The 22,931-nt window shown below is 39.5% G+C and overlaps 3 protein-coding genes across 6 annotated transcripts in view; 1 reads left to right on the plus strand and 2 right to left on the minus strand.

The window, feature by feature from the left end:
• The window catches only part of LOC138051942 (cocaine esterase-like), a 20,492-nt gene extending 16,352 nt beyond the window's left edge, over window positions 1–4,140 (minus strand). The window contains exon 1 of the mRNA XM_068898272.1: window positions 4,041–4,140. The gene's annotated coding sequence lies outside the window, so the exon portion shown is untranslated. The remainder of the gene's footprint in view (window positions 1–4,040) is intronic.
• Window positions 1,484–3,113, minus strand: LOC138050433 (XK-related protein 6-like). Its single transcript, XM_068896770.1, has one exon. The coding sequence runs from the start codon at window positions 2,957–2,959 to the stop codon at window positions 1,856–1,858; it is 1,104 nt and encodes a 367-aa protein (XP_068752871.1). The 5' UTR covers window positions 2,960–3,113; the 3' UTR covers window positions 1,484–1,855.
• A 936-nt stretch (window positions 4,141–5,076) lies between the features above and the next one.
• On the plus strand, window positions 5,077–21,730 carry LOC138051940 (uncharacterized). Of its 4 annotated transcripts, none has more exons than XM_068898269.1 (4): window positions 5,077–6,011; window positions 14,623–14,824; window positions 18,424–18,927; window positions 19,641–21,730. In XM_068898269.1, the coding sequence occupies exons 1-4, from the start codon at window positions 5,268–5,270 to the stop codon at window positions 20,579–20,581; spliced, it is 2,391 nt and encodes a 796-aa protein (XP_068754370.1). In that variant the 5' UTR covers window positions 5,077–5,267; the 3' UTR covers window positions 20,582–21,730. The 4 variants fall into 4 exon arrangements, with proteins under 4 accessions (XP_068754370.1, XP_068754372.1, XP_068754369.1 ...); XM_068898271.1 differs by having other exon boundaries at window positions 5,079–6,011; window positions 18,424–18,822; XM_068898268.1 differs by having other exon boundaries at window positions 5,080–6,011; window positions 18,424–18,939.
• Window positions 21,731–22,931: the final 1,201 nt, after the last annotated feature.

Genomic DNA, 22,931 nt, shown 5'->3' on the forward strand with positions numbered 1-22,931 from the left:
GAATTAATCCCTCGACTGGAGTTGATGGCCGCCTTGACACTTGCGAATTTGATGACAGCCGTGCATGAGGCATTGACCTGCACTATGAAGATAGACGCTGTTTTCAAATGGACTGACTCTCAGATCGTGTGGTCGTGTCTGTTCTCTCCCACAGTGATCTATGATGGAAGGAAGCTCCATTTCTCAAAGAAGGAGAAGTTCAGTGGCCAAACCTACCTGATATTCCAATTGGTGAGAGTACAGTTCCAGAAGAAATAACAAAGGAATTGAGAAGGAAACCTGAAATTTCAAATGTTATGACAGTATCCGTGCAGTGCTTTCAGAACATTTCAGAAGTCATCTGTCCAGAAAGATTTAGTAGTCTCAGTAAACTTGTCAGAGTAACCGCTCTTGTGCTGAAATTCATCCAGAGGCTCAAGAGGCAGATAGAAACAACTGACATCAATATGGAGGATCAGAATGTTGCTACGAATCTCTGGTACAAAGCCGTTCAGCCAAACTTGAAGAAAAAGAGAAATCAAGTTCGACTTGGGACCAGTTAGGAGTCTTTAAGGATGCCAATGGACTTCTGCGACGCAAGGGAAGAATCCAGAACTCTTCACTTCCGTACTCAACAAAACATCTCACGTTTTGATAATTCTTCAAGGCAGAGCAACATCACAATTTCCTTCTAAACAGTGGACGTTGGAGTGAAAATTGTATGAATGATGAGTGCTTCAATCTATAATCTACTTGCTAATAAACTGTTTAAAAAAGGCCAAAATCTGATTTGTGTTTATTGCATAAATCAGCCAAAAAACACTGGGGCCTTGTCAAGCGACCGAGGATATGGGGGGATATACAGGGTTTTAACAATGAATGATTCCCCGGTGACCGGGGAAAATAGCAAAATTTAACACTTCATAAATGTTAAATTCCCCGCCCTATCCCGGGGGTCGGGGGGGGGTGGGGGTTTCAATTGACTAGTGCATAAAACTTCAGTTGATAGCGTCGAAATTTCTATGGTGACAGAGGACCCCTGGAGCGTGCACTAAAATCAGGCTTGCGGCTTGTTGAATTTAGTGACAGTGACAATTTTTCAGTTGAGAAGTGAGTAGTGTGGAGGGAGGGACAAGCCTAAAAAACTAGCTGCATAGATGAAGAAAGTTCGAGGTTCCTTATTTTCTCTGCAACCGCAAGTCCTGGGAAACATTGTCCTAAATTCACGAGAATAGTGAGAAATAAGAATACTCGATAATCGTGAATTCAGAGAAGAGATCGTGTACGGTTGTCAGTGGGGATTTAAGACGATTCCGCTGGTCAACTTATTTCTACTTCAGCTGAGTGGAAGATTTATCCGACAGCAAGATGCGGCGTTATAAGAAACTGTGGAGGTCTCGCTCATGCTAAGGTACAACAAACTAATGGCATGGCAACATGATACCAAGGCGATAAAAGTATTCTCTATGCTCAAACATGCTTGTGATAAGAATTACAGAGTCAATACAGAGCACACACTTTGTTTTGACATATGACTGATCGTTGAGTTACTTGTTTTAGCACGGCAGAAACAGCGAAAAATGATTGTTTTTATTGGGTAATTAGCCACTTCCTGTGGTAAATGTATAAAAACCAACCTTAGAAGTTTGGAGCAATTTCTGAAAAATTCTTAGACTGTTTCAGTTTTGAGCAAATTTAGAGAAACTTTCTGGGATATTTGGAGCAACTATTTGGCGCAAGATCTTATTGACAGCCCATCAGCCACCCGCGATCAGTTCTAGGTGGGCCGTAATTCAGGCATATATTGGATCTTATTTCAGTTCTCTTGATCCATATAAAAGCATCGACGCAAGGAATATATATGCAGTTGCAGTAATCAATGCAAGTACTGATCATCAAGCAAACGACGGTACAAAGCGATTCTCGTCACGGCTCCGAAGAAACTAAAAACACAGACGCATACTGTGATTGGCAGTCGCCAGTCTTGCGAAAGCTCAGTCTCAAAATAGTAAAGAAAAATCATTCCTATGTTTTCTATAAAAAATAGGATATTGGACACCCACTGTATTTTTATTAAGGTTTTCGTATTCTCGGCAACAGTTGCTCCAGCTGCACCATCGTCTCTAATCCAGTAGAAACAATGCGCCACTGGAGCTGCCAGACAGTTCTTACAACATTCACAACGGCAATCGAGGCTGATCTTCAAATCTCCAACGTCAACGAAACACCTTGTCACAGCCATGAATATTGAGTGAGTCACCAAGACCATAATAATCCACCATTTGAAGCTGACGGTAAAATACGTGATCGCAAGTAAGCGACTTCCCAGTAGTAACAGCTGTGACAAGTACAGGGTAATTTTCGCTTTCAAACCGATGTCTACATTGATACTGTTCAGGGACAAGAGGCGCCATTGATCCGCTATAATAAAAGTCCAAGCTAAACTTAAGAAAGACACCACTGTTGAAATCATTTGAATCACTGCAACCTTTTGTTTTTGAACGTTCATAGCGTACAGCTGAATAATAAATTGGGGAGCAGATTCAAGGACGGCTTCAAACATTCCACCCCAGGTGGCAAGAAACATTAGATTCTCTATTTCTGAATTGGATGCATCGTCTAATCTTTCCTTGCACCAGAGCTTTTTGAAATTCTTTAAACACAAAATAAATCCCCGCAGTCTTGCCAAAGCAACTGAAAATGGATTGCACCCACAAAAGAGGACTTCAGCCAGGGCCCCCAATTGAAGCTTTCCAGTGTGAATACGACTGAACTGATGGCAGTAAAGGAAAGAGAACACCAAACTCGGTAGAATCACAAAAAAGAGCCCCACGCCAAACCACGTCTTGTGACCATTGCGATAAAACTCTACCAAAGCGAGTATGTCTGTGACGGGGTCAGCGAAAGATAAAACTGTTCCAACAAAGAGAACCAATGTGTCTTGCCATCGAACTTTGATCGTAACTCTTACGTTGTCCATTCTTGTTCTGGTGGGACTTAGGATGTCTGTATTAAAGGAGCCTTCGTTTGTTAACAGCTGAGCTTCGATATTTCGTCAATGTTTATATTGGCTCAAAATAAAATCAAAGATTTCGTGATGACCCAACTCTGGTGTTCGCAGTGTTGTCACGCAACGCTCCTTACCAGAAGACCGCGTTGGAGGGGTCTGGGAGATTGAACCAACTCAAATCATTCGTAGGTGTGCCCCCGTAATTAAACGTTTTAAGTATCGATAATTCCGCTAGTGGAACAGAGATTGCCAACATTGTGTGCTTACTTCAAGTGTTCATAGGAATAAAACGCAAACAACGGTTACAAACATTTGCTTGAAATGCATAACTTTTATAAACTTAACGTTTCGTATGTTACAACATACATCATCAGAAGTGATTATTATTCAGTTACAGATAAATTTAAATTCAAAAATACAACTGTACGGACTGGGAACTAACGAAAATTGATTGACATAAAACGACAAGAATATCCTAATAATAGAGATAAAGTTTCTCACTACCAACGTTTTCATTTAAGGCTGGCTTAAGATCACGGATCAACCGAGACTCTTTAATTTTGCAATGCATGTCTGATCGACCAGTTGCTAATATTTCAAAATGATCCCACTTAATTCTATGGTTGGTTAAGAAAACATGATCAGCAATTGCAGATTCGTAACAATTTGTAGTTAGAGCTTTAAAATGTTCTGTTTTTCTGTCACGTAATCGGCGTTTCGTTTTGAATTTCCCTATGTAGAAATCACTGCAATCCCAGCAGTTTGCTCTGTACACTACTTTTGACCTGAAGGAAGGAGCTAGTTTATCTTTGTAAGGGAAAAAAGACTTGATTCTTCGGGTGTTCTGAAAAACTATTGTAACTTTGGGGGGAGGGGTGTAGGGGGGTGGAGAGGGGCTATAGGCGGAAACGAGCTACGGAAGTGTTAAGCCCTCGTAATATTAATTATTAATTGCTGTCATTACTACAAGCTTAAATGCAAGGAAGACCGTCAAAACCCTCTCTGTAATTATTAGTCAGTAATTACTGGTAAACAGTGTCAGACAACTTACCTTTCCTTTCCTTCCCCTTGCAGCTCTGTTTGTCCTTCTTTTTGCCTTTTTTGCATTTTTTTGCTGTGAATGCTGTGCGGTTTTTTAAATGATTTCCCATAAAGCGCCAGAAAAGCCGCACAGACGCGATAAATTATAAAAGTCACCGAGTTACAGAGAATCATGACTGACGTGATACGTGTCGACCTTCGTACCAAAAAAGGAAATAGGTGACTAACAAGTGCGTCAAGCGTTGAATAATGGTTTGTTTATATATTTTAATATGCACAAGAGATATACATGTAGCAACACCAACAGAAGAGAAGATTTAGAGTCATGCTGGCCTGGTCGGTCATGTGGCTGTCGAAATAACAAAGTGAAAAGATGTCGCTTTGTCGAAGTTAAAATGGATTGTCGCTGTGGCAAATTGCTTTTTTCCCGTCAAGTTCTGTCGGCTGTCGGTGTTCTGGAACAAGATTATCGCTACATTTTTTTGCAATTTTGGAGCGATGTCGCTTGTAGAACTGCACTGTGTACATGGATTAGTCCTTTCAGCGGGTTTGGTTTTCATGCTAGGTGCCGACCCCTCGAACAATTGTAACTTTAACCGAGAAATATCTATTCCTTCAATATATTTTGAAGACTGAAGGAACGGCAATTCTGAGTCACTCTGGGATTGTCGTTCAACACGACATGCTCCCCTTGGTTTCGTCATTTTGATAGAGTATACCAAATTCGATGTATGGAAAATCACAGGTTTATAACTCTTCAAGACTCCAAGGCAGATTCACAAATATTTCCGCTCTAACAAAAAACCTGAAAATTTCAATAGCACGTGAATAAAACATGCTTGTATGCCGCCAGAACGTTGTCAATTTCACGACATAACCGCCAACGTTTCATTGGTCAAAAGTGAACCATAACCGGACAAATCGTTAACGTTTGAAAAGTAGAACTTCGCGCCAAATTCGTCACACTTCAAGAATGGACGCAAATGGTAGTATCAACTTTGTCGTAATTTATGATAATCATCCTACCATGTGAACTATTCAATTGCGTTACTCTCAAAACGCTAAAACGTCACTTGCCTTTCAAATATCTGCAAATTCAAGTTACATAGTCCCCTCCACAAATCGACGAGATAACTTCCGGTAGGGCAGGAGACAGATAGGAGAAAACCTCATCTTTTGTACGTGAGCACGATGTTTACACTGTTACAATTGACTTATAGCTAACGTAGAAGTCAACATGGCCGTTCGGAAATGGGAAGGCTACACTTTGCTTTGTCTCGAGGTGTTCATTATCTTCCTCAACGTTATTGCTATCATAGTTATTTCACGCTTCAAGAGAAAGTACAATCCAGATGTTTTAATCTTTGCTCTGGCGGTTGCAGATCTGATGAAGGCGCTTTTGCCGTTGAATATGACTTTGGTCGTTTATCTCGGCGACAAGCCAATGGAGCAAAACTCCTTTAAATGTAAAGCATTCGGCTGGACCGCCTTCACTCTCAACAGCGGAATCATGCTTGTTATGACGGTAATGGCTATCGACAGGTATCTCGCAATGTGTTGGCCTTTCGAATACAGACAACAACTATTCTCAAAGAAGCGACTTATTTGCACAATCGTCGGATCCTTTGTGTTCAGTGGAACGTTCTCCTTTTTTCCCTTAGTTGGGTTCGGAAGGATACAAGCATATCATAACGGCAGCTTTTGTCATTTTGATTTCGACTCAACGAAACCAGTGAACCGGGGCTACAGTATTTTTGTACTGTCACTGGGATTCTCTATGCTTGTGGTTGTGGTATTTTGCTATACTCGCGCCATGTTGAGTGCCCGAGCACTTATCAAGCGCCAACGATCGCGACGAATGTCTGCTCATTCTCGAGACATGGATAAATCGGAGCTAAAGACGCAGGCCATGAATCGCATGTTTGCTCGGCTTATGATTGTCATGATGATAGCGTTTTGTATCTCGTGGCTTTTATTTTTGGTAAGTTGAAGCAATTTTTGTTTCTTCTGTTAACGTTTCTTGTGGCCTTCGTGTTGGTTGATTCATTTGTTTGGTCCGGTTAAACACTTCATGTGAAGGTGTCTGTGCCTCAGCTATGCCAATTATCTTTAGTTCATTTAACTAAACGCATACCATTTGCAGCTCTAGGGGCAAACATAGCAGTTTTCCTTTCTTTTCTTTTTTCTTTGGTATAATAAACAAATAAATTTAGCATTCATACGGGTATCACAAACAAAACCGCAAGATGTGTTTTCTTCAAGAAGGCCTATGGTGTAATGATCACAAGATCCCGCTTAATCGGTGGAGGACACGCACACGTATTTGCCCCAGCTAATAATATAAAGCCGGCCACACTTCATCCAAACCTGGGTAAATGATAAAAAAAATTGCAGTAAAACCAAGTAACTTTATACTTAGTTATGATTATAATCGCATCAGTGCAGATGGATTTAGTTTTCAGGCCTTGTGATGTTTTTCTTGGTTATGGTTGCTCCTTGGTCTTCATACTTTGGTCTTTGATTGACATCTTAAACTGATACTGCAACAGCTCTAAGTCCCTTCCGTTATATCACAGAATGAATGGTAAAATTTATTTGTCCTGGTGTGTACTACAATCTTGTAGTTATGATGATTTGTCAGTGTTTACATAAATACGGTTTATTTTAAGCTATTCATTTCAATTAACCTTGAAACAAGAATTTTGTTTTCATTTTTGTTATAATGGGCGTCAGCTGGTTATGCAAAGATTACCATGGATTTCGAATACTTATCTGCAGTTCTTCAACTGTCACATCTACATTTTCCCAAGGTTTTAAACTGTTTCCTAGGGGAATGAACTTACCGATTCAAACTGTAGTGGTTTTTTTAGTCGAAAACAGAAAGGAATTGTTTTTTCGGTACGTGCTGTTGTATTTGATGCGTGAAGTGTTTAAACGTGTTTTGAAACAAAACTGCCCTGCTTCCGCATTCTGTTTGCATATTCTGACACCGCGAGATAACCACAAAAATGTAGATCACAGAATTTCAGCTTCCTTTTTCTCTGTTACCAGTCATTTTGTTGCTTGTGCTGATTCTAATTTTGGCTATACATGTCACCCAAAGCGCTTTGGACCCCTGGGGTAACGAATATTTTAACAGTGAACAACATGAAGTTACAGTAATGACTCAAGCATAGCAGTTTTCGCGTGTCTTTTGCCTGACAAAATGGAACCAACTATGAACAACTTCTTTCGACATTCCAGATAACAATTAGAACGAAAAATTGAATTCACCGTTATTTGTTATTTGCCATTGAGTGGCAAACCCGGCGCCGGAGAAGTAAACGGAAGAGTTGTTTTGCATACGACTGGGACACGTCATTTCGTGAATGGCAATCGCGCTTCAAGCTGGGTTTTATAAACTCGACAACGATCACAAAGATGTTTAAGTTTGAAAATTCGCAATACTACGAACTGAGTAATGTGTTTACATGCGATGGCAGTTTGTAGTACTTCGCTTTGCAAACACATGCACGGTCGAAAAGCTAGAATGGTGCGTTACACAACGAATAGCTTGTCCTGCCGGCACATGTAACTTTAATAGATATTAAGCTATATGTAGATCTGTTAGTTAAGAGCTATGAGCATCAATAGATGTCTGTAAGCTAAAGTTTCTCAAATTGAATCGAAATGACAGACAAAACAACAGCAGCCAACAGAATCTCGTAGTAATCAAGTTGTCTTTATTACCTTTTGAATACAATCAATTCACCTGAGATTTTTTTCATAGCTTCCTCTATCTCGCGGAAGCAGATGCATTTCTTTTCTTGCTCTCCAGGACTCCCAGTTCACGCAAAATTCACAACTGCACGGAGTCGAGTCTTCCCTTTCGGTTGCTTCCTCTTCCTCGGATCCCGAAGTTTCTCGCATTGGTTCGAAAGAATATGGTTCAAGTTCTGCCATAAACTTTAATACGTGTATTAACGACGAAGAAAGCGGAGTACTATGTTTAGATTTACACAATAACGGAAGAATTTATTGAAAACCAGCTGCTTATTGTAGCGCAATGACGTCACAACATGGCGGTAGACATTCCTTTTTTGGAAGCAACAGGAAGAAAAAGCAAACAAAATGGCGGACGTTCGAATTGGAAAAACAACCAAGGATTTCGGGCAAATTCAAGGCCTTTCAAGATGAAAAAGGTTTTTTCTTATTTTTTTTAGGAAAAGGACGTTATATTTCGACAATAACAAGACACAAAAAAAATGATCTTCTAAGCTTCATTTCTCCGAGGATTGTGAGTTGGTTACCAAAACATCGAACACAGACATACTCACTTCTTAAGATTATTTCGTCACTGCAATTTTCTCTTTCGCAAACAAGTGATGCCAGTTGGACGAGACTTACGCTTGTCGTTTGCAAATTTAATCTAGGACTAGACTAACAGCATATGTCACTTAGAATTGTAAAAAAAAACTGGGGCAAAAACCTTAGAAAAATTTAGAAAAAAAAAATAGAAAAAGTTGATGGAACGATGTCGAACTCGGTTGAATGGTGTAAGAGCAAATGCACTTACTAGTAACCTCTACACAACCGAAACGGGGAATTAGCTTCGTCATCACCTGAATATTAACAATTCAGGTATTCAAACAAATGCACAGATTGCCGTAAAACCCCGGGAGGAAGTACCTTCCAATTTGAATTGTAGCCTAAACAGGTTCTTACATAAATGATAATTAACAGAAAATTAGGCTATCTTGGTTTTTAAATAGGTTCTTATTTTGTGAAGATAAAAAAACCACGTTGTAGATAGCATAATGATTTTGTGAGCAGAATTAATTCTGCCGCTGTGTGAGCGCGGCCGTGAGTGAAGCGAACGAACGAGGCAGCTGTCTAATCGGGCAAAGAACACATTTGTCTTCGAAACGCAAGCGATTGTACGGTGGTCAAAGGCGCAAGGAATTGTGGCTATGCTCGAATGGAGGAATTAAGATAGGCGGTATGATGGTTTCCTGTGATTAGTTATCGGGCTCCTGCGGGAGTCTCATTAGCTGGAAATTCAATCTAAAAGTAAATCGGATCAGTGAAATGCCGTGACTGGAATATAAGGGAGTTGCTTGCTCCTCCTACTCATGGGCTCCTGGTCACGTAAGGTGACAATTTGGAAACGAAACGAATGACGTCACCAGTGATTCATTTTGAAAATTGTGTTAATGGGTACAGTGTACCCCTCAGACAGAAATCAATGGGTCACAACTCAAATGCAATGCGTCAAAATTGTAACCAAGACAAGTTGTAGTTTTATTTTTTCAATCATATAATTGATGTTTTTTAAACCACAGACATCTGAATTTTAATCAATAAATACCTTTTTAATTACTGTATGCGTACTCGGGACGCGCTCGACGGAAACCAATGGGTATTTAATGAATGTAATGCGTAAAATACGTAAAACGCAGGGCAAAATGAATCACTGCGTCACGGAACTGGAAACTTGAAAAAAGATTTATTTCTAGGTCATCTTCAACCTCTATTAGATAGAAATTCAGAAGACCTTGCGGGTTTGATTTTAGAATTTGATAACTTCACTGCGAAAACCATTTATTGTTTTTTGTGGGGTCCAGAAGGAGGTCCAGTTTGGGGGTGCACGTCACGTTTTGTATCGTCCTTGCTCAAGGCCTAGTAAAATCTTCCTTCAATTCCACGCATGAACCGTCCTTAAATTACCGCAAGCATAACTGAACATCTCCCTTCCCTTCGGCGGCATTTCTACCATTTAGGGAAACAAGTCCCCTGTACAGCAGCCAGTTTTTCCTTATCCCTTTAAATACAGAATTTAAATGACTATAATAAGTGAAATCGAAAGATCACTTCACATGAATCTTCACAACATCAACAGGTACATTTGCTGTTAAAATTCCTTGCCCAATAGACCATATTCGTATTCGCAGTATTGGACTGGAACTAGCTTGCAATGGATGCTAATGCGGGGGTATCTTTTCAAATGCAGATACCATTTAATATATTCCCCCCGCATTAGCCTCCATTGCAAGCTATATGTTTTATTACAATTTAAACTGAACAGATTAAAATGTCGTCCCTTTGTTAAAGTACGGAATACGGACGATTGATGCTATTTTATGTTAATAATGCTCATCTTACGAAGAGGAGTGGATGTTTGTAGAGAACTCCAAGTGTCAATATTACTTGCCAAAGTCCACAATGTTTTTTTCAGATTTAGAAAATCAGAACTTTTTCAAATTTTAGGCTGATACATTTTAACTTAAAAAATAGGTTCTAACTTGCGGGAAGGGGTTTTGCTCTTACAGAATAATCACGTGATTTCGAGTGCGATTATAATATTTAGTCTTTTGTTTTAAATTGCACGACAAGAATCATGTGATTACGTCTCAATAATTTACATGAAAAAATTCAAGATGAGATTGTCGCCATCAATCAGAAGAAACGCACGCGCATCACCCAATCACGCAAAAATTGCGTCATCCGGGGTTCGCATAAGATTGGTCATGCTTTGTTACCTCTTTTTGCACTGAATTAGTACTTCTTTTCTGCAATGTTTTCTTGAAACTACATTTCTCCTAGCCAATCGGAATGGAGAAATGATTGCCAAATGATCGTAGATCGTTTAGTAATCTGTTCGTTACCGCGGACCTCATGTATTGTTGGTCAAAGTCGCCAAAATTAATTTCAAACAGAACTGCCAGTTCTATGTCAAATCACACTGGTTTCTCAATTTCTCAAAAAAATTGTGATATAAAACAATTTACTTCGCATTTATAATATCCGAAATGATGCAGGTCGAAATCACAGCCATGAACAGAAATAAGCTTCACAAATTACACATCTACGAACACTTGGCTTTTCCTGTTGACATAATTCGAGTAAAACTGAAAGTTAAACAAAACGAAATGCCGTTTGGTAATCCAAACTTTAATACCGATTGTTTATTTAGCAACAGCCAACAGAGAAATTATTAAAAAACATCGATTTCTTTCCCCGGCCAGTGTTCAATTCGAAAGGACGGCCACCAGAATAACTAATTTAAAAATTAAAGAACTTATGATTCTTTTAAGCTTTAATCATTGTTCTTTTCTGAGAGCATTTTTCAATCAACTCCAACTCACATGAGACAAACGATTTTGTTTTTATGAATTAAGAAGCTACAGTACTAACTGAAGTAGCAAACCGTGTAAGTTGCGTGTGTTCAGAAGAGTGCAGAAGAACAGGTGACAGGCTCTCTCGACCTTTTACCAGATTGGCGGCACACGCAAAGAATAATCTTTCAAGGAGCACACGCGAACATGAAAGGAACCGCGATAAGTAGCAGACAATATGTCGTGCGCTGTTTGATTTTTTTACTTTATTTTAGTTTTCATCGGGGAAGAAGAAATCCTGAATTTTAACTGAAGGGACCACTTATGTCTAGAAATGCAATTTTGATATCCAACACGAAATATCTCGTAAATTTGAGTAATTCCTACTTATTTCTAACAATCAGGTAAGGGTAAAGGTTATCCTTGTTTTTAGAGCAGGGTAAATGCAGCAGTTTATCCTCACTTAAGGGGCAGCATTTTCGAAGACACTTTGTTACGTTAATTGTCGGCTCATAACTGCATCGTGCAGTCACCTTTAAGCATATCTGAGATGCGCCAACCACCCAAGTGAGCGAATTTGAGAATTATATTTGTTGTTGAAATTGCATCCATTGAGACTTGCGCAAGTTGTGTAACTGATGATGCATCAACTCGCTTAATAAGGAGATTATTTTACATTTGTCAACTGGATCGAAAATGGTGCAACACTGATTATAATTTACTACTATTTCTGGCAAGTAATTCATGACAGGATCTGAATTTTTAAAATTATGTCCATTTCCGTCTTCACCCTCTCAATACGTAAAAGCTTTATTAATAGTTGCAAAAGAAGCCGACCATCCATTTTGTGCTTTCTTTGATGGTAATGCTAAACCTGTAGCCTGAATTTCAGCCAGGCCGTTGAAATACAGGCTACTGGTTAACGGTGTATGATGTAGATCCAGGAGATTGGGGATTTCATTGTGCTTGGGTACGAATTCAAAGCGCTGCAAAGAATTTTCGGTACGAACAGTCAAAGGTCGTTGCTCAGTAACTTCACTATAAATAAACAAATCACAACAAAAATTACTGATTTAGCTCAGGCAATAGACCCTTTCGGCTTGTACATTTTGTTTTCCCAATACAGATCACGTGATAATACTCAGGAGGTTTGGTCTTTTGTTTTGTTCATTAAAATGATGGCATGCATGCCTGTATGCACTCTTTTTAATGAACAAAACAAAGGACCAAGTCTCCTGAGTATTATCACATGATCTGTATTGGGAAAACAAAATGTACAAGCCGAAAAGGTCTATTAACACTTCATTAGATTTTAAAGCATTCCAATCCGACCTCTCCCACGTGGGGAAAACAGGACTCTTAAAGTGTACTAATTAGACATGAGAGGTTTTCGCAAACGATCTCTAGAGAATGAATATTTTTGAAAACGGAGTTTCAAGTTCTTAAGGCCCAGTAATACGGGCAACATTTTTCATGCAACTTTTCGCGCAACAATGTTGCGTTGCAAGTTGAGATGATTTATTGTGCGTATTACCACCTTCTTGCGCAACAAATTTTCTTGTTGCAAAAAGTAAAAGCGACGTCTACTTTTTGCAACATGAAAATTTGTTGCGCTAGAGGGTGGTAATACGCACAATAAACCATCTCAACTTGCAACGCAACATTGTTGCGCGAAAAGTTGCACGAAAAATGTTGCTGGTATTACTGGGCATTTGCTGTGGACGAGCGAAAACAAATATTTGAAAACTTTTAAATCACCAGAATTTGAGGTTATTATTTTCATTTTTTTTCTCTTACCGTACCATGGACTCATTTCAAGTATGCACAGTGGGAGGAAAGTGAAATTCGTTTTCAGTGATTGGATGGACTGTCGAAAGCGCTGTGAGGACGCAATACTTTTTAAGCGCTTTCACATAAACAGAAAGAAAGAGACTTAAGAAACGCATTCGTGTTGGGTCTAAGTCAGTCAAACATGTTTGAAGAAGCACCAATAGGTCGTCATTAGAGAGATTAAGCATGACACTAAGGTCCCCGTTCACACGTATCCGGAGATTTTTTAATCCGCAACTTTTTCTTTCCGGATACACCTTCCGTCCACACGTATCCGGCGAATTCGCTGGCGAATCCGCAACTTTTTTAATGCGCTCTCCAGAGTGGATATTTGTGAATCCGATATGAATCCGGAACCGTGTGGACGCCAAATTCGGATATTTTTTTATCGAGCCCAGTTCCTTACCGTGAAATCAGTTCTCAAGATGGCGGCCGAGGGCTTCATGGCGCATGAGGAGTCCTGAGAGTGAATCCGGATACGTGTGGACGGGCCAGTACGATTTGAATACGCTACGTGTGGATGGAAATATTTTTTAATCCGGAAAGAAAAAGTTGTGGATTAAAAAATCTCCGGATACGTGAGAACGCGGCCTTAAATAAAGGCGTTCGTTACTTCGTTATCTCCCCAAATCACACGTTATACCATTAAATTGTTTCGTTTCGAAGTGCCTAATGTATTCTCTCGTTGAAAAAGAAAAGATAAACTACATACGCCCATAGGAGACTACAACGGAAGTGTATCAATCAATGGACTAGAAAACTTTTCTCTTATGTGACATAGAAAATAGGTTAATAACCGATATATGACGAAGACTCACTGAAACCAATGATAGATGAGAGGTTTCATAGCCAGAAAACAAAGACAGAAAACCGTTTGTGTTTCACTTTTACTAATTAAGCTTAATTTAGTGTAAAAATGAATCTAAAAATAGCAATGGGTTGTTTTGGATTTAAAAAATATGACAGTATTCTACGGTGACCAAGAGGATGTGAATTGGAGTCAGGAGCTTTGTGAATTGAACATTGTTTGGATATTTATGAAATTAAGATGTTACCTTGCTAATGGGGTAACTTTGCATGCATGTATACTATTTTGAAGTTCAGACAGTTTTTTGTTTTGTTTTGTTTTGTTTTTCAAGTGTGGGCCGAAGGTGATGTTACACGAGCCGATTTTTAAATGCCGATGTGTAACATTTTGTTGCAGCAACATGTTGCAGGTTTTTTAATCGTTTTCAATCGCTCGAATTTTGCTTGAGTTTTCGAATTTTGTTGGAGTTGCATGGTGCGTGTAACACCCCCGCCATTGACTTTTAACGCAACATCGTCCCAGAATGCACCACGGAGAATCGAAATAAGTCGAGTCAACAGTGCCCGCCATATTTCTCGGCCGGGTTTGTCGAGCAGGAGCCCGGGCTCAAATGTTGCGAGCAACGTTGCGTTAAAAAATCATCTCATGTAAAATACCGTTGCCGCAACAAAGTTGCGTTAAATATTTTCTGGTGTAACATGAATAAAATATCGGCGTTAAAAATCGGCTAGTGTAACACCACCTTAAAATTTTCAGATAACGAGTGTTTGGTATACTTGCTTTCGAGACGTAAAAAACAAGGAAGTGCTTTCCTTTTTTCTTTTCAACAAGCACATTAATTAAGGACCGATTTTCTTCAGATTGTAATTCTGCAACACGTCAGTGGATGGTTCGATATTCCCTCTGATGTACACTTTTGGTCAATGCGCCTGGCCGTTGTGAACTCTGTTTTGAACCCACTGATTGGTGCAGCTATGTGCAAGCCGTACAGAAAAGGATACCTGTTCATCTTGTGCAAACTTTTACACTGTTGCGGTTTATGTTCATCCTATCAGGCCAAAGGTGAGTATTTTCTAAACATCTTTTCCAAAAAAAAAAAGCATCGTCATATCCATTCAGCAAAAGCACTGAGTGATTGTTTAGCAAACTTACATAGTAGTCAGAATGTTGGCACTTTCTTTTCCAAGCATGTAAAGGGATTTCTTGTCTTTCATATAGTTTTTACCGCTAGGGTAGTTTGCAGTAAATGCAATCTGAGATATTCGGAAGCTGCATGGTGTCAATCTTCGCTTTCGTTTCTTTGTTTAAACAAAGAAAAGTTTGCAAAATCCCTTGACATCGTTTAGATCACTCTTTTGAGGAGAAATGTATTCCCCACCTTGTCCTAGGGTGCTGGAAGTTATCGTCCCATCATTTCATGTGGAAGCACCAGTTATATGCACAGTTTCAATGAAGCTATAGCTAACCTGACGGCAAAATAAGTGTACTGTCAACTTAAGGTGGCTCAAACCGGTTTCAACAATTTGGAGGGATATCTTATTGGAAGGATTAACTCAACAACACCGTTTCACGTAACGGCAATGTTATGGTACCATATGAAACCCAAATAATTGCTTAACAAGATGCACATATTATTGTGACGTAATAAATTTCCATGGCAACAAAATAACCATCTAAAAACACCATATATTTCGTATTTCAGCGCTTATGACTTTTTATTGCTGAAAAGTGATTAGCAGGCTAAGATGAAACTCTCTGCAAAGTTTAAAAACATTCTCTGGAGCGGATTGAGAGCCACCTTAAAGTTATCCAATTGTGAAGGTTACTATGAATCTGCTCCAGATAAATTTTTTTTAACTTTGCAGAGAGTTTTATTTTAGTGTGCTAATCACTCTCCAGCAATAAAAAATGGGTCTCACCTAGGTCGTTTTCGAGATGTAAGCGCTTCAACCCAAAATAAAGGGTGTATTTAGATGGTTCTTTTGTTGCCATGGTAACCTATTACGTCACATTAATGCGTGCGTCTTATTAAGCACTTATTGGTGTTTCATACGGTATCATAACATTGCCGTTAAATGAAACAGTTGGGTACATTCAATCCTTCCAAATGGTACAGTGTTAAAACTGGTCTGAGCCTCCTTAAGTCGATACTGAGATATTCATAAGAGGGTTACAAATCTGATGTAAAAAAAAAAGAAAGCTAATTAATTTATGTTGCAGTAAACTTATGTTTTCGCTGACAACGGATGCTGCGACATCTCTTAGCCCCTCTGATTGACCCTGGAGAATTCATGACAGTCGCACGCTTTAAAACTACTAGCCTAAAATATCGCTGGTTATAAAAGAATCCCAAAATGAGATTGGTATCTTTCTGTGAAATTTCCTGATTTGAAACATTCGCCGAACTGGTCGTGGAATAAATACTCGAAGGAATCCGAATAGTGAACTGTTGATGACCAAGGCTAAAGTTTAAGGCTGATGCACAAAGGTGTAGTTTTAGCCTGCGTTCGATCCCTGCAGTTCTTCAGTTCTGCCCACTGCTGATCTGTCAAATCATTATATTGAAACGAATCAATCAGATCCAAGCAGAAATGACTTCTCAGGTGACTGTTTTCAAGCGAGTAATTTTTGCAGGGCAACAATCCAGAAACTCCGAAAAAATATATCAAGGAAATGCTTGGACAAAACCCCAAATTGCCAAATCGTCTTATGAATTTTGCAGAGTTTGTAAGTGTGCTGCGCTCAAGACAAAATATGGTCCTCTAGGATCTTTCTAGCTTGTGTACAGCCCCCTGAACACTTTTAAACCTTGCAAGAAGAGAGGGTTTCAACATTTAGTTCTCGCTTATTTGTGCAGTCGTGCCGGTACTTTTATTGAAGGACACTTTCCTCGAGAGTCTGCACTACATGCTTCCGAAAGGTCTGCATGTACTCTTAAGCTTTAGGAAACATTATTTAATAACTAATCGAAGAGATAGATAAAGGGAGGCAAGTCGAATCTAAACAGTCTTTGAGTTTCAAAACACCGGGAAAGAGCCCTTCCGGTAAATAAAAGAAGGGAAGACCATCAAAAATTATATAGCAAATCTCTCGGGAAAAAAGCGACCACCACCATCACATCGTAGCTAGCGTGCTTTCACAGAAAAACGTGAGTCCACCTTGTGAGTAGAGTGCATGCGAGATATTCAAATCTCCTGGCCCGTCTCAATGTCGATGACCTTCCTGATAACACTACAAGCGTGAAAGTCTTGGTTTTAATTCCGAATGGGAGTGACGATCCGTACACCAAGCGACAAAGCCACAATTTGCACAATTTTCTGATCGCACTCAACAGGCCTGTGAATAAAAATTTCAAGTTATTTTTAAAAGGCATTGATAATTCATGAGCCTAATAAACCTATCAAAACACCGATAAAACGTCACGTGCATAAGCTTTATATCCTGATAAAAAAAACTCCTCCTTAGTATTCCGTATATAACAAATACTCATAAGGCATAGATTGTTTCTTGTATGCTAACATCCTCCTGTTACAATATGGACTATTTCTGAGTCCAGAAGGACACGATCTTTGTGGAATGTTTTTGAAGCCGTTCAAAAAACTCGCAGCACGTCTTTTACTGGGTCTAAAAGCACTGGGCTACGCGTCGTGTTTTTAAACCCGATAAAACCCTGCTTCTCGTTTTTTAAACATTACATTGTGAATTCCAAACTATTTAAAAAGCTCGACGTGTCTACGAGCTTGCAGCGTGCTCAAACACAATTTGGTTTGAAGGAAACTGACATGTATTTGCACTCCATCGTATTAAGGATTTATCAACATTTTACGCTGTTATGCCTTTTCCTGGAAGAAGAGACGCACTTACCGAGATCAAGCTCGCCTTGTTGAGTTGAACTGAAACCCTTTGTATTGTTTCAATTAACGAGTGTCAATCGCGAATTGACCAATCAGCAATTTACGTTCAGATTCCATTGCTGCAGGCTCTTCCCTTCAAAACTACTAAACAAGCCCCCATATTTCGACCGCGCACCATTTCAACGGAAGAGCCTGCTTGCAGGCTAGTCTAATTACTTTGTGCGAAGAACAAAGTATAGTATTCCGTTTTTGGACTTTGGACTTTTTCATTCTCTTTTTCGGGTCGTGCTCTGGCTGCGCATGCGTTAGATTGTATAAGTAAAAGAATTGTGTGCGTGACAGGAAACGAGTTTTTGTGTTTTCGTTGCACGCCATGCAATATCCGGCTATCCTATGACTCTGTAACAGATATCGTAATTTTATAATTCTCCCAGTATTGTTGAAAAAAAGTCACGGTATTAAATTTCATCGTAGACACTTGCAAAGCATCTGTTTTCTAGTTTTGAGTGGAATCAATGACGTTAGCAATAGTTTAAATGTTAACAAATATCCACGATCGCACTTGACCCTACCTTTGGGTCTTGGAATGTCGACTGTGGACTTCGGACTACGGAATTGAAACTAGGTACCAACAGGTTGTAACATAAAAAAAAACCACTGAAATACTGTGAACTTAAAGGAAGTCGGCTAAAAATCCTTCGAACAATGTGTAGGCTACCCGTAACCTCTTGTTATTATTAGAAAACTAATTTAGTACAACACACGCAATTTGTTGATTTTTTTTTCTCTGTTGATTCTTGAGAACAGATCCCTGGACTAATCAAAGAAAGGCATCCGTAACTTCGCGGAACAATAATGAAAGAGAACTTCCACCTACGCCAACTTCAAATCTATCTGATACTTTGGGACAGAGTCAACCATTATCTTGCCCCAATGACTCCGGCATCGAACCTGATTGCAGTATTGGTTATAATCAAGGCGGAGTTATCAACGCTGCATATGGATCGGGCGTTAATGAAGCCGTGGATGGGGAACCTAAAGTTCGACCACGGTTACAAAGAAAACGAATTTCTTTTAAAGACGAGGTGGAGGCCAGATCAACGCAATTAAAACAGACAACGCACACTGTCGAGGCCGAAATCAATCCATCTGGCACGACAAGAGAAGTCCAGCAGTCACGAGTATTTGGTCCGACCGGAATGCAAGGTAGAAGCTGTAAACAAGGTGACAAAAAAGAAAATATGCCTTCCAAGACTATAATGTCAATAGAAGTGGAAATATTGTCCCACTCATATGAAAGGAGTGACGCTTGTGAGTTGCCAGGTAGAATGATCAATCATGCACCATTATAATTTTCCAGGGTATTTGCTTTTAATGAAATGAAAAGGTAAAAGAAAAAGAAGCTTAACACTCCATAACATTCAGTTGAATTTTTTATATTACCTATCGTTCAATACAACTATATGATGGTGGATGGTGTAATACGCCCGTGAAAATGATGATTTAGTGCTTGGCAACGGACGAGAGGTGAACTGAAAATCAGAGTCCTGGGACTAGTCTTTTTTCAAACTTAGCGAAGTTCATTTTTATTCTTGGAATGTAATCTGTAAAGAACAATCCACTTACTGTTTAATTTACGCGTGAACCACAGACTCCGCTTTCACAAAGCAATGATCACCCGCATTGGTTTTTTTGAGTGGCTAAGGACACTTAATGGCCCTTCAGGTTTTCTAGCCCATTAGCTTCATTAACCAGCTCCGTGGTAGCTTGGTAATGCAGTGTGCCGGCCATCAGTTTGAGTCTCGTTCAGGCGTTGGCGAGTTTATCAACTGCAGTGATGTTCCCCTTTAAACCTGCTATAGACACACACATTCCACGCAGCTCGGAAATAGAATAAACTAAACTATTGCGCGTTTTGTGGACCCCATTCTGACTCCACTGGATCGGTAAAAAATTATCGCTCCGTCTTCCCTCTGTGGGGCTTTAAACAGCGTTTGCGGCTTAATGTACATATTTTTGTCTAGGCCCTTTAGATCCATCCAAATCAAGGTCGCAAAAAATATCTGCTCCTGTTGGCACACTAGAGAAAAGCGAAGAGCTCATTTCTGGAGAAGACGGCGCAAGTTTGCCCGAAGAAGAAAAATTGACTCTTGGAGTCAAGTCAACACTGGACAGGCCTATGACGAAAGATTGCCAAGTAACTGTGGACACGGAAGGTGCATCATTAGGAGAATCACCTGGGAATCCCAAAATGATACATGCAGAAGTGGCTCTCTGGAAGAGTCAAAATGTTGCTTGTCAGATAGGCGATCAAGACTATGAAAATGAACAGGTGCTTCAAATCACGCACTTTCCAGTAGATGGTAACTCTGAGGTAAACACTGCTTTATTTCTGAACACGTATGAATCCGGGAACCCGAGTGTACACATGTTTTCGCCCCCTACAGAAAACAGTGACCCGTTAGGAAGAAGTGATATAACCTCAGTTCCCGAAGCGAAGCCACATGATCATTCATTTTTCAACGATTCCCAAGTCACTGAGAAAACCATGTTACTGCATTTGTCAGGCGAGGCACCTGAACCAGAAATTTTCTCTAATCAGCTTGTTTACAGTACCGAAACACGAGGCACATCAAACTTTAATAGGACAGCGAGCTTAGAATCAGGACTGAGAAAAAAGTCCAAAAACTCAATTTATCGGTCCTTAGACACATCTCAAGGACTTTCCTCCGAGAATTTGAAGGAAGCTGAAGCTATTCCGAATTATGCTGAATCTCGTCTTTCACACTCTACGCCAGAAATGCTACCCCAATCTTCCTACGGAAAACCAAACACAGGAGATTATGGACGTGTCTCAGTTGGGGAGAGACGTTGTCTGTTGGCCAATAAGTGCCCAACAAGCAACCGTTTCAGGACACTTAGTGAGTTGAGTCAAAATGAACTCGAGAGAGAAGTCTTTTGTTGAATGGATAACACTTTTCAACCAAGTAACATTCGAGTCAAAAAAAGCGATCAAGTTAAACAAGTTGCACAGACATGATCTTACTCAAAATGTAGAATTTAGAGGCTGTATACTCGAGCGATGATGCCTTTAGCCACGTATGGCATGGAAAAGGCATAGAAAAGAGAGATATTTTCACTAAAGCTCTTCCTCAATACCTTTTTGCACCGGGCGTTGTGTTCGCATTCAAGTTCCACGTTACGATAAATAAACTACAAGAAATGGACAAGAAGGGAAATTATATTTACCACAAACGATTAGATTGCAAAAAAGCAAGTTTTTTTTTTGCTCCATGAAGCTCAAACCGTCTAATAACACTAACCAATTTCACTTCACGAAAATTAATTGCTTCTTTAAAGGGCGGTACCAACTATTGTTATCGTGTAAACGAACTTAGCATCACGCAACCGTTCACGACTAGAGATTCTAGTCTGTATTTCTGTGGCCAGATTTCAAAGCAATGCCTTGAAAGGTTTATATGGTTGTAGCTGTGCGGAAATCTCCTCGGGCGAAAGACCAAAACTGAGAAGGCTTAATCCGTCTAACGTTAACATAATTTTTCCACGAGATCTTGGGAAAGCACGGAACACTTTTTGGAGCGCGAAACACGTTAAAAAGAATATTGAAAACGATGCACAAGTCCTTTTACACGGTACCATTTTTGGCGCATGCGTGAAGCTTACGACAGGAATTACGATTGTCGCAGCATGTTTTAAAAATGCTACGACATTTTTCTGACAATCGAAAGCGAGTTTGTAGGGAATTGATTTGCACGAAACAATTCGTGTCGGCCTGTCGTTAAGGTTGTCGCATGCAACAGAAATCCTACATCGGCCCTTACAGGTATTTTAATCAAAACAGTTTACTTTTTTCACACTTACAATTGACTGCAATGAAAAATTTACTTCTTCGGAAGAAAACTTTCAGGGTCAGGAATAATTTTTAATGAATCATTGTTTCCAACAACAAGAAAGCATTGTTCTAGTTCGCCATCTTATTTGTCGGTAAGGTTTAAGCGAGGCAAAAACACTGTGGATCGTTTAATAATAAAACTGACTAACCGTCAATCATGAACGTAACTCAACAATATTAAAAAGCTTACTTTATGACGAACTGGTTGTTTGGATCATCAATTCCCACAATTTATCCAAGTATAAATCGCCTAAATATCTCTGAGATTTTGCCCTTGACATGTAAGGCCGGACTCTTTGTCAAAAATCTGAGGGTACAACGGGATACCGCTATAGTGATAAATTAGATCACGTGACACGAGTCAAATTAAAAAAGCGTATTGTTAGTAGACAGTTTCTTTACTTTTTTCTTGGTACAGCTCACTTTACATAATGGTAAGGTCATTAAATGCAAATGCATGTGCAACCAAATACATCTTTTGTGCAATAATAGCTTTATTTTTCCCTTCCCTGCGCTTTCCGCTCAGATTTTGTGTCGTACGAGACACCGCAAGTCTCCCAATCGATTGTGCCGAAACAGGGGGAAAAATCAATCAAACAAAGCGTTTCTGACGAGTCAAAATAGTCAAAATGTGCGTATTTCAATTTGTTTTACATTGTTCAATAGGCTAGTTTCGAATTGTACAGCAACAAAAGAACAGAGTCGAGGTTCAGGGGAATAATTAGCATTCTGTATTGTTTAATACAAAGGAAAATGAAATTTATTCCCCTGAACCTCGACTCTGTTCTTTTGTTGCTGCACAATTCGAAACTAGCCTATTAACGTAGATAAATATTGTATTTTTTTATTTCAAACAAAAATTTGTGCTTAGTCGCAACAACAATTTGTAAATTTTGTTGAGACGATAGAAATATTCTGTTAATGATAAAACCATGAATAAGTCAAAGACTGATTAAGACATCATTAATGTTGCTTCAGTGCTTATTTTTTTTGATTTTTTTTTTTAATTAGCTTTGCCTTTATGGTGCCAAAAAAGCAAACAAAAACAAAACATACAATCAATATATAATGGAAATGGGTCCACACAAGGACAGAGAAAAACTCTGACCTGGGTAGGAATTAAACCCACGACCTTCGGGTTAGATCTCCGCCGCTGTACCGACTGAGCTACAAGGTCAGACAAGAGCAGACCGTGGGAACTCAAGCAATGAACATGTACAAGTACAAGGAAGGGTTACGGTTGTACAAACGTTGGCCGTGTAGCACTTATATTTCAACACTTATATTCTCAACATCTTCAGTTCCCACGGCCTGCTCCCGTCTGACCTTGTAGTTCAGTCGGTAGAGCAGCGGTGATCAAACCCGAAGGTCGTGGGTTCAATTCCCACCCTAGTCAGTGTTT

Source organism: Montipora capricornis, chromosome 6 (assembly GCF_036669925.1).
Source record: "Montipora capricornis isolate CH-2021 chromosome 6, ASM3666992v2, whole genome shotgun sequence".
NCBI lineage: Eukaryota > Metazoa > Cnidaria > Anthozoa > Scleractinia > Acroporidae > Montipora > Montipora capricornis.

Coding starts and splice junctions, on each gene's coding strand:
- LOC138051940 (XM_068898268.1), top strand. CDS start 5,268: ATGGCCGTTCGGAAATGGGAAGGCTACACTTTGCTTTGTCTCGAGGTG. Junction 6,012..14,622: donor TCTCGTGGCTTTTATTTTTG/GTAAGTTGAAGC, acceptor GATTTTCTTCAG/ATTGTAATTCTGCAACACGT. Junction 14,825..18,423: donor TTCATCCTATCAGGCCAAAG/GTGAGTATTTTC, acceptor TCTTGAGAACAG/ATCCCTGGACTAATCAAAGA.
- LOC138050433 (XM_068896770.1), bottom strand. CDS start 2,959: ATGGACAACGTAAGAGTTACGATCAAAGTTCGATGGCAAGACACATTG.